The 12,367-nt window shown below is 35.7% G+C and overlaps 1 protein-coding gene across 2 annotated transcripts in view; it reads right to left on the bottom strand.

Moving 5' to 3' along the window:
* Positions 1-611: 611 nt before the first annotated feature.
* The window catches only part of lrrc3ca (leucine rich repeat containing 3Ca), a 55,844-nt gene continuing 44,088 nt past the window's right edge, over positions 612-12,367 (bottom strand). Inside the window, exons 1-2 of one of the 2 annotated variants that reach the window (XM_051915296.1) lie at positions 11,952-12,117; positions 613-4,097 (exon numbers count right to left, since the gene is read on the bottom strand). In XM_051915296.1, coding sequence (XP_051771256.1) covers positions 3,201-4,001 — 801 coding nt within the window. In that variant the 5' untranslated portion in view covers positions 4,002-4,097; positions 11,952-12,117 and the 3' untranslated portion in view covers positions 613-3,200. Of the gene's footprint in view, positions 4,098-11,951; positions 12,118-12,367 lie in introns of those variants that run through there. The other variant, XM_051915297.1, reaches the window with a different exon arrangement.

The raw sequence follows: 12,367 nt of genomic DNA, 5'->3' as shown, positions 1-12,367 counted from the left end.
TGGATGTAGATGGAAGCACTTTGTTCAGCTCATACTCATTGAACCTTATCACTGCCATTATAAAGCTCAGATGCAGCAGTATATTTATTCATATTTCTGCAATTATGTTCATCAGAAAGAAGAAAGTCATATACACCTAGGATGGCTTGAGGGTGAGTAAAGGTTGGGCTAATTTTCATTTCAAAGTGAACTAATCCTTTAATGGCACAATGTTGATTACCTGCCACAATAATAATAATAATAATGTGAAAAATGAAGGTGCACTTCTAGTGCAAGAAAATAAGAGAATAGGACGATTTATAAGCAGAAATGTCAAGATTAAAGATTTATTAAAGCACTTACATTAAAGGGATAGTTCGCCCAGAAATGAAAATTCTGTCATCATTTACTCAGCCTCAAGTTGTTCCATACCTGTATGAATTTCTTTGTTCTGCTTAACACAAAGGAAGATATATTGAAGAATGTTTGAAATCAAACAGCTGTGGGGCACCATTGACTTCCATAGAATGGGAATATAGTCAATGGTGCCCAAAACTATTTGGTTACCCACATTCATCAAAATATCTTCCTTTGTGTTCTGCAGAACAAAGAAATTCATACAGGACAACATAAAGGTGTTTGTATTATTTGAGCTGTAAATTTGTTCTTGTCATTTTACTGTTGTTTAGGAGTTTTAGGAGTTGTTAAGACAACAAAGTTGTAAAATTGGATGTAAATCACACAGAAATGGTTAGTAAGCAATTTTTTTCACTGAAATCATGTTTTTATTACTACTATTGAAACAGTAAATATTTTCACATTTACGAAATGGCCCTATTTACTTCCATTGTAAGTGTCCATTATGCCACAAGTGCTGTCAATTGAGCTCAACTTGTATAAAACTTGGAATTTTCCTTGAAAATTTTCTAAATGTATTGTAATATTGCAAATTATAGTTATGCTGTAGCGTAGGCATTCTGAGACTACCATCATAAATAATCGGTTGATTATATTTTTCATGGGTAATTTTGTACCGGGACGACTTTTACAGCTTCCTGCACTGATGCAGGCCATTATGTTTTTATGTGAATGCATGTTTGTGAAAATAGCCAGCAATGTGTTTTGACACAACTCTATGTCAGATCAATTTGTCATTGTCTAATTTATTGTGGTTGTTATTTCTTTGTATTTTTTTTTTATTATTTGTTTGTTTGGTGAAGCTGAAAGTGCACAATCCATATTTAAAGTAAAAAATAAAGCAGTATTACAAATGAAAATAAAGTTTACCTCCCAGTGTTTACCATCATTTTCAGCATGACATTTCTTGAACTATGTTAGGATCAATGGATTGAATGCACTCTGCTATCACTGAGACCAAAAAACAATGCCATGTTGGCACTACAGATAACACTTTCAAGCAAACAAGAAAAATCAAATACCTTTTCTTATTCATTTTGCCACATAATGCATCTTTTTCTGTTGCTTGCACTGAAACAAAATATCCAACATATGCATGACCAGAAAATCATTTATTTCACTAACACTTTACAATAAGGTTGTATAGTAAGCAGTTAGCTAACATAATATCTGAAAACATGATGAAAAAATATATTAATCTTGATGAATTTTACATCCACTAATAGATGTTTAACTTTACATAACAATGAACTATGTATATTTATGAATTAGCACTAACATAAAGATTAATAAATGCTGTAAAAAGACCGATCACTGTTTATTCATGATAAATAATGCATTAACTAATGTTAATGTATAAAACCTTATTGTAAAGTGTAACATTTCTGTTTCTTTTCTTTCTTTCTATATATAAACCTAGTGCTTATGAACTAATTTACAACCACATCCAGACCTGAGATGACTACAGTTATAACCTAGTGAGCTGCCTTGTTACTTACTGTCTACATGCCAGCACAATTACAACTTTCTTGTCAGGAGCACATATGATACCTTAAAATGTCTTGGTAGGCAGCTCATTAGGTTTGGGACTTTTCTGAGGAATTTCATGACATACCCCTCACTGTCTTTTGTAAAGGATTAACAAAATGCTATTTTCTTAATTTATGGATATGACTTGTAAAGCTTCGAAGACATTAAATCACGCAGGCAGAACATTCAGGTGGATTTTAACTCATGGTTTATCTTGGCAGACATTCTGAATTATTCTTGCTGGCACTCCACATAAGAAACTGAACAATCACACAGTACTAGTTGTGACATACCAAGGATCCACTCTAACAGTGCAAACACACTATGTGGTTGTCAACATTGTCTCATTATCTTTAAACATGAAAGTTTTAAAACATTTTAAATCAGATTAAAAAAAATGCCCCAGTGTGTTTTCCCTTGAAACGACTATAACAGTGATTTATCTTACACTGACTGATCATGAAAATAACAAGCCAACCTGTTTATTTCTTTTAAGTCACAACGTCATTAACGCTGTAGGATTCTCAAAGAAAATAGCTTTTCTGTGCTTCCCTAAAAACCTAACCACTGAGTATCAAAGCAATCTACAGTGCTTTTTACTTTTGCACAGTTTGTATACTATGTTTACTGAGACACCTGAAAAATCATTGATGCATGCAAGAATGTGTTGCTCTGTAAAATTTTGATGTTGCCTGCAGGGACAACAACAGTACTTTTTGTAAATACCCAGTAGGTTGAGTGCTTTACGCTCCGTGTGTTGCATGTCAAATGGAGATCTGACTGAAAAAAACAACCACTGAATAAAAAATAAAAAAAAAACAGACAAACGCCTCCTTTAAAAGCGTGCAGAGTAGAAAAACCTCTTAGTCAAGATGAGCCTCAACCCCGGCCATTTCTGAATCAATTATTCATCGGAATTGGATTAGATGGCCTCTGTGATTTCCCTACTTCTGTCTCTAGTCATCTCTGTCCATCCGCGTGTCTGTGGATGGTTTCTGTCTAAGCTTGATATGTTTCACATTTCCCTATTGTGGACATTGCACTCCACTGGCCAAGAAGCATCCTATGTCAGAAGTTCTTTCTGGTTCTTTAGGAGGGTAGAGATCAATCCTGAGTGGTAACTTGTGGTGTTGTATAATTCAAGGGGTCTTTGTTTTTCCAAGGATTTAATACATTTTAAACTTTGGAGACATGTAGCCCATTGTCCAGTGTGCCCATTGCCTTTTGGCAGCCTGAGAAGCTTCCTCCACATAACATGAGCACTTGGCCTGGTGCTATACCACAGTGCTGATGGTGGAAGACTCCTCAGACTTGCCCTGCCTGCTGGGCAGAGACTTGAGATACTCCAGGTGGCGCCTGGCATCTTCCTGATTGTGTCTCACATAGTAGACCAGGTAGGAGATGACCATGGTGAACCATCCAAACATGGTCACCAACATGGCCACGTCCGTGGTCTTTTTGAGCACCACACACAGGTCCAGGTCTTTGGCCAGCAGGAAAGGCACACCTTGGGCTCCAGAGTCTGAGGGTTCGGACGTCTGACAGATAATGCCAGTCAAAGACACAGGCTCTAGGTCCAGGCGTGGAAGGGCTGTCTGCAGCCTGCAGTCACAGTGCCAGGGGTTTCCTGTGAGATTTGATCTTGCTCTAACACCTTCAAAGGCATCTGGGTCCAGCATCGTGAGCTGGTTGGACGAGAGATCCAGAAACTGTAGTGAGGCTGCCAAGCCTCTAAAGGCTCCAGGTTCAAGCAAAGCCAGTTCATTATGGGAAAGATCTAGTTCAGCTAGCAGTGGAAGATCATGAAAAGCATTGGCAGGGATGCTGGTCAGGAGGTTGTAGTCCAGGTAGAGACGTCGTGTGTCATTGGGAATGTCCTGAGGGATCTCAGTAAGATGCAGGTTGCTGCAGCGCATGGTCTTGCCACCAAATGAGCCCTCGCTGTCTGAACAGTAGCAACGTTTGGAGCAGGAAGTTGCAGCGTGGTGGAAACACAGTGTCATCAGCACCAAGCTGTGAAACAGCAACCACATGACCACAGAGTGCCGAAGTAGCCAACCTGAGGGTAGCAGCATTGTGGGACGGCGAGCATAATCCCTTTAGAGTACAACCTGTGCTGAGAGCATCCAGGAGGCTGTATCCAACATCAAAATCTCCAACAGCTTGCAAGCCTAGAAGATTGAAGAATACCATAACCGGTTAATAGAGAATATATATTTCTTTACTGTTTCAGACTTCTTGGAATGTCAGTGTACTTCATGTGTGCAATGTTTTTGAAGTATGAGAATGTTAAGATGTTTACTGATTAAAACATTTGGTCGAAAATGATTCATCTAACTGAAACAAATGACCCCTAAACCATTTCAGAGCAAATGCATAAATATTGAGATATATTTGAAACGTTGTCAAAAGAATGAATAATGCAGAGATCTTTTTTTTTTTTTTTTTTTTTTTTTCTATATTACCCAGTTCTATTTAATACTTTTTAACCCTCTGGCCCTCTTCATTTAGGAGTCACACTTGCCTTCTTTACGGTCAAAGGTGATAGAAGCCTTGAAATGTAACTTTTTTGTTTTTCAGGAAAACCAATGTAATATATTTTTGTTCAATAATATTTTTTGATTATTATATAAAATTTTGAGGGTATTTTATGTTACTATGCAAAATTTATACAATTTTTATTAGCTATTTTTCCCCATTGAAAATAATACACAATTTTTTTTCTAATATATTTTTTAATTATTTTTCAATTAAAGCAGTATTCCATGTTAAGGCATTTAAAATCCTTTTTTTTTTTTTTTTTTTTTTTTGAAGGTAGATTAGTGCCATCTGGTGGGGGTAAAAAAAAAGAAAAACTTATGTAATGCCATGGTGTAACCACTAGATTCCCATATAGTTCTATATAAAGTGGCTTATAAATTCTCTAGTGGTTTTTAGACAAATACTTATTTTTTATTAAGTTTTGGATTTGGATTTATACTTAGACATTCTCAAAGACTACTTTTTGTCAAGGTTTAGATTTTTTGGTTTGAAATGCTGATTTGAAGTGTCAGTTTTTGCATTAATTTTATTACAGTCAAACCTGAACATAGAGAAGGACATTTTGTTACACATAACATCAAAATTCAATAAAATGTCTATTTTGCACTCTTGGCATTTAGGAGTGTCAGCCCTTCATTGCTGTGCACTTTTTTCTGCACAGTGGCTGATTTGTAGTTTTTACCAACAAAAGATTCTCTGAGTTTTTGTATTTTTTCGTATTTCCCATTCATTTCCTATGTCGGTCATTTTTGACCGCAAAGAAGGTAAGTGTGATCTCTTATAGCCTACCTTTTAGTATGAGTAGTATACACAGGCACACATACACCATATATGCAAGGATCACAAACCCATACATCCCAGAGGTAATAAGCAGATTGAAAAGCAGATTGATGCCTTTACCTTTTTCATTTTAATTTACTTGTGGTAAATGGTTTGCTCATTGCTCAAAGCAATGGGTTTTAGCTATTATTATTTACCCACCGGCTTTATAACCTTTTTTCTACACACACTAAGCAATGCTCACACAATTAAAAAACCTTCAAAGAAAATCCACTCATGTTGATAAGGGGAAAATTTCCTCAAAAGTGTTGGTTGATTGAATCCCTGCTATGCTGGCCTGATTCACAGCTCTGCCACAGGCATTAATGTAATCCAGGACTGACAAAAGATGACAAGGCATATGAACAAGATGTTTCAGGTCTAGAAACTTCAAATAGAACAGTAGAACAGTTACATAAAAGTTATAATACTGTTGCCAGATGGCTTTTCTTTATTTTTAAAAATCTAATATGAATTGTAAAGCAGAGTTACCAAGAAATTTGACTTTTAAATTTTTTTTTGAGCCTATATTCTTGGGTTCCATCTGCTCTTAGCCACATCTGTGAAATGCTGTTCACTTACATGGATATTCTAATGCCCTGTGAGAAATTTTCTTTTGAATGTGCAATTAATGTTTCACTTCTCACATTTTCTCTATCTACGTGTCTCATTCATGATTGTTCCCTCACACATGGATTGAGGGCTGCCCTTTGCTCACATAAAGCATATGAAGTGACCAAATGTAAATACCTTTTATAAGTTAACCCTATATATAAGCTATAACCCTAACCTTATATATTATATATAATTAACTAGACAGAGATACCCAGCTAAATAAAGAGTTTTAGAGAGGCAGACAATTGCCTTTCCCTTCTCTGGCATTGTGACAAGACAACTTATTTAGCTCGTCTCAGAGTCTGATGGACATCATACAGTGCACATTGTGATTAAAAAAGCAATGAGCTGTGAGAGTGGACTGCCATGGTTTCAGAATTGGTGCATTTTTCATTTATCTGAAGTTTTCATGGGGTTCCCCTAAGAAATATTAATGAAATTACTTAATAAACAGTACTAAAACAATGCCTCTGGTGGATATGCCCCATATATATATAATGCCCGATATATATATATATATATATAAAAGCTTGTTTGCTGGTATTAAGTTATCTACAAGCCTGGTCGGATTGGTCTGGTTTGCTGGTTTAAGAGGGATTTTGAGAACTTGTCAGCTTGGCCAGACTGGGAGATCAGCTACCAGCCAGTTGCATAAACATAACCATTATGTTAAAGGGTTTGTTTACTCAAACATGAAAATTCTGTCATTAATTACTCACCCTCATGTCGTTCCACACCCGTAAGACCTTAGTTTATCTTCGGAACACAAATTAAGATATTATTGATAAAATCCGATGACTCAATGAGGCCTCTGTTGAAAGCAAGATAATTAACACTTTCAAATGCCCAGAAAGGTTCTAAAGACATATTTTTAAACAGTTCATGTGACTACAGTGGTTCAACCTTAATGTTATGAAGCGATGAGAATACTTTTTGTGCACCAAAAAAACAAAATAACGACTTTATTCAACAATATCTAGTGATGGCTGATTCCAAAACACTGCTTCATGAAGCTTCAAAGGTTTACAAATCTTTTGTTTCGAATCAGTGAACCATTGAAATTTTGAAACATTTTAAAACACTTATGACATAACGAAGCCTCGTTTACTGAAATCACGTGAGGTTGGCAGTTTGATACATGCTCTGAACCACTGATTCAAAACAAAAGATTCGTAAAGCTTCGAAGCTTCATGAAGCAATGTTTTGAAATCGCCCATCACTAGATATTGTTGAATAAAGTCGTTATTTTGTTTTTTTGGTGCACAAAAAGTATTCTCGTCACTTCATAACATTAAGGTTGAACCATTGTAGTCACATAAACTATTTTAAATATGTCTTTAGTACCTTTCTGGGCATTTGAAAGTGTTAATTATCTTTCTGTCAACGGAGGCCTTACTGAGCCATCGGATTTTATCAAAAATACCTTAATTTGTGTTCCGAAGATGAACGAAGGTCTTACAGGTGTGGAACGCCATGAGGGTGAGTAATTAATGACAGAATTTTCATTTTTAGGTGAACTAACCCTTTAAGACTGTGTCTTAAGTACTAATATGACAAACTAGCAGTTAGTCAAGTAGCAATCAGTCAAACTTTTTGGTATCAAATTAGATTAATCTATGTTTTTATGTAACTGACTTGAAAATGTTATGAACAGTCTTGAAGAAAACAAAGATGAATAACTAAGACTAGTCTCAGCAGTTTATGCAACCGGCTACAGAAAACCAGCTTTGCCCTACTTGATGCTGTTAGCTGTTACATTCAACCTTTATCCATAACCCTGCCATAGACATGTCAGCAAACACAATATCGGAAAACCAAAATGTGCAAAGTTACTGACAGATAGAGAAAATATTACATTTTATTTTTTACTGCAGCTTTAAACACATTTTACACACATTTTACATGAACTTCTTTAAAATGCAAAAGCATGGCTTTTCACTGTGTAATAATCCAATGGAAAAGGCAGTTTTATGAATATCTTTTTTTTTTTTTTTACATTTGAGTTTTGAGCATATCAGACTTGCAAAGTGCAATATGCTTCTTTATCCTGAGCCAAAGTTATATCTGTGTTTCATAAACTCCCCAAATAAATCTTAATTTGAATACTTATAGTTAACTTCATTAGCCTTATCACAAACACTGGTTGTACTAAATATTGCAAGATGGAAAAGACAGCAGCCCAAATGATGTACAGTACAAGAGAGAGCGGGCAATGAACACTGCCTGCTATTCGAACTGTGGTTGCCATTTTGGATATTTAATCCCATCAGCGTTGTGGTCAGTAATCCATAATAATAGTTTCACTTAAGACGCAGCTCATTTTGTCAAAGTGCAAGTAACGATGAACAAGAACTTGCCTTGTAATTCACACTTTTTTATTTATTTTGTCCAGCCTTCTATAAATAACTTCCCACCTTAGCTCATTAATATATCAGCAGCATATAAGAAGCAGCTATCCTCTTACAAATCTTCAGGGCAACATGGTCTAGAAAGCATGCAGCTGCCTTGGTTGGCTTTTTCCAACCTTAACTATTGTGTAATAAAAATGATTTATAAATCCACACAAGACTGCAGTTTCCACCAGTACCATCAAGAAAAAAAAAATCACTGTTTTTTTTAATCACTGGTTCTCGCTACAGCGAGTATGATAAACATAAACACTTAAACTTAGACATGCTTATATAACATTTAATAAGTTATTGTGATGTTTCTATACTAGCAAGCTAAATATTTTTTGTCTTTGCACACATGATGTTCAATGTTGGCAGCCCAAAGATTGGTTACAACTTTAATGGATGAAGTAATAACAATTAATTTGTTGGATTAATTTGTTTTCTTTAAGTAAACTGAACAAGAAGCAAAATTATTATTTTTTTGAGTGTACTCATAATTCTCAATTCTCAAACAACACATCTAGAAAGAATAAAAGTCACTGGGTTTGTAGTTGACAAATGGCAGCGGACCCGCCACTGTCCACTTACGCAGATTAAAAATGAAATCGATCTCTAAGTACCTCTTAGTATCACATAACGAGTGGGAGTCTCCTAAAGGAGGGACTGTTTGTTGAAGGGAGGGGGAAATAAGACATTCTAGACTACAAAAGCAGCTGAAATGCCAGGCAAATACTGAAGGCTGAGAAAGAGAGAGAGAAAGGAAGACATTAGCTCAGCTTTCATGCTTCAGTGACCAAAGTCTTCCCCTGCCAAAAAAAACAAACCAAGACCGTTATTTACCCAGGATTAAAAGAAAACTGATTTTATCCTTGCAGTCCCATAAAGTTTCCTTTCTTAATGTGGGGAAGGTGACCTAAGGTAAAATGAGCAAAGTAGGTGGAGGAGAGGTTAGATAAGAGTCAAAAAACCCCAAGCTGTACCGCTCATGAATACACAACAGGGTTCTGTCATGACATTTTCGCAAGTGATAGTGTGGGCCGGACACATAAGGAGAGACAGACAGACAGTGAAAGATGAGGACAACAAAGACCTAAAACAGAGATTTGCAGAGAAGTATAGCTGAGAGAGCCAAAAATCAATGAAAGCTTAATAGCAGCTGAATGGACAGAGATTGACAGAATAAAGGTTGAAACAAGACATGATAGGGAAGCATGCAGGGGATGAGGAGAAACCACACAGGATGTTTACATGATTCAACAGAGAGAACAAGAGAGGAAACAAGAGAATCTAAGGAGCAAGTCTTACATTACAGAAGAGAAGAAAGAAGAGAAGGATGAAAAACGAGGTTAAAAGGTTCAGGACAGAAACATTTTGGGGGAGAAAACCAATGTGACCCTGACCCTGCAATAAAAGGCCAACAAACATGTTTAGATTGGAATAAGAAAATTAGTGATGTTAGTGATGTGAATGGTGTTATTATAATAGATGACGGTTGCAAATTACTGACACATATGATTACTATTTACGCTTTATCCCTATTGAAGAATCATTGGATGCTTGTTGGCTGCATGGGATGCTGGTTTATGCACCACACTTCTTAATAGCTTATCTAGATCAGCATGAATCAACTCGAACCAGCATGGAAATGCATTTGATTTATGGCCAGCCATGGTAACAGATATATTTGTCTTCAGCAATTCCTAACTTCTTCTATGACTTGTCCATGAACTTTATAAGATTTGTGTCCAGACTCTCAAACAAGAATACAGTATATTGTGAAGAGAATGAAAAATGCATTAGAGTAGAGACAGGAAAGGAGCATAGAAGCTTTGACAGAGCTGAGTTGAATTGAACTGTACTGAATGACATTTCATTAGATAGAACTTGACTTAGGCCTAGATGATAATTGGCCTGATTTTGCCACTTTGTCATTTTATTAAACAGTTATTCTTGTTGCTCTTTCTGAATGTAAGCATTATAAGACAAGACAGCCTGGTAGATGACTGACTCAAGAGAGCTCTAACATGAGTTGCAGTTAGAGTAAGTCAGTTCACCTTTGATGGCCATTCAAATGTATCAATGTATTCTGAATAAATAAAATGAAATGGACTATTTTTCCCTGTTTGCTGCCTTTCCCATCTCACTTCAGGAAAGTTCTTGGGACTATGCACATTCTTGTGGTGCTTAAAATACTTAAAAAAATCAAGTGCCCATAAGCAAAGATGACAGCAATTTTGTGGGGTCCTGCGCCAGTTGAACAACTATCACTGAGATGCATGCTAACAGATTTGTCTCTACAGGTTTTTATAAACCTTTTAAGCTAGACTGGGCTCATGAATTGTTCAAAAGAACCATGTTTCATGATTTAAAATCATGTTGCCTCTCTAAGTACTGTAAATTTACTCTTCAGCAGAACACCATAATCCATTTGTCAGGTAACCTGAAAATGTGCTAACAAATGTGGTAATATTCTAACTTTATTTAACATGACTGAATGACATAATGTTACCTTAAAACATAAAGTAATTTTCAGGGTCAAATCTTTAACAACTGCACATTTTCAGTTTTATACAGTACACAGTAGTGTAAAGGTAAATGTGTGTGGGTGTTGAGAGAACAGAGAGAACTTCACAAAAAATAAATAAATAAATAAAAACCAGATTATAATAGCTGTTTGATGTACAGCAATGTACAGAAACCAACAAAAGCTTTAACCATGAGAAACAGTTCTTAGTCTACAAACTATTGTGCTTCCTCATCTCTAGTCTTCTTTAATAATTCATTTCAAACAATGTCTGAGTGCTCCTGAATGCTGGAGTGTGTGATAGTTTACACGGAGCCCCGGATGCCAACCTGAACTGTTCAATTACCTGTTTTGTTTTTTTTCCAATAATCTCATAAATTTGACCTATCAATAACCATAAAACATCATTGCAATGACTCTTTCCTATTATCTTGACAAATTAAGTGATGTATAAAGTGCAGATTTTATGAATATTGTGTCTTCACATATATCAGTGAACAGTTTGACACCTAATTATGTCTATAATTAAAAACAGTAGTTATTGTCCATACTAATTATTAAGACAACTGCACTGTAAGATTTTGTGCTTCATGTTGTAAGAACCAAATGACTTTGTAATACATTTTATTCAAGTCAAAATATTATTTAAAATGACTAAATCAACCTGACCACATTAATTAGCCTAATTTTTAAGCATAACATTGGGTACAAATGACTCCTCAAGGTAACAACTGTACTTAACATTTTCACTGTTTTATAGTGTATTGTATTAATAAGAATATTTAAGAAAATATAAAAAATGTAAATGTAACAATTTAATATGTAAATAAATATTTAAGATAATATTTATAAGTAAAAACAGTTGTGTTTTGCAAGTTTTGTAAGAGTTGCAAGTGTTTTAGTTGGTTATACATAGCTGTTCTTCATTCATTTGCGTGTGACTCCTGAAGGAAAAAATAGCATTACAAATAAAACCAATAGTTTTATTATTATGAACCTTAATCAGAAACCTATCGACTATCTAAAACCTTAATGTACAGCTGTCACGTGTATATTATTTCCTCGTTTAAATGCGTTGGCATGTAATAGCGAGCGTTCAGTGCACTTCTCATTCAAACACAAGACTGACTTACATTTTTCCTCTCTGTCTTCTGAAATCTCCTCTACTCTTGTCGGCATTCGCCTTCGTGTGTTTGCAGCAGAGATGGGAGTTCAGTGTCATTTGCACAAATATTCCGTCTAGTGCAGTGCTGGAGATCCGCACGCTGCGCGCGCCGTGGACGTGTCTGGACGCAGAGAGAGAGAGAGAGAGAGAGAGAGAGAGAGAGAGAGAGAGAGAGAGAGAGCACTGATCAGTTTCCACGCAACCAGCCGCACACATCAGCACAGCATCAGAGACTACAAGAAATTTATTCTGATGGTTCCAGTTGACTCGATATATTAACTTTCATCAACAGATAATTAATTTAGTGTTCATTTAGGTAGTTGCCGTGACACTTGATTCAGATGTTTTCCATAATCATATTTTATCTATAAATTTGATAACTGT

Source organism: Ctenopharyngodon idella, chromosome 12 (assembly GCF_019924925.1).
Source record: "Ctenopharyngodon idella isolate HZGC_01 chromosome 12, HZGC01, whole genome shotgun sequence".
In the NCBI taxonomy this organism is placed as follows: Eukaryota; Metazoa; Chordata; class Actinopteri; order Cypriniformes; family Xenocyprididae; genus Ctenopharyngodon; species Ctenopharyngodon idella.
The sequence above is the reverse complement of the archived record's forward strand: the minus strand, read 5'-3'. Positions and strand labels throughout refer to the sequence as shown.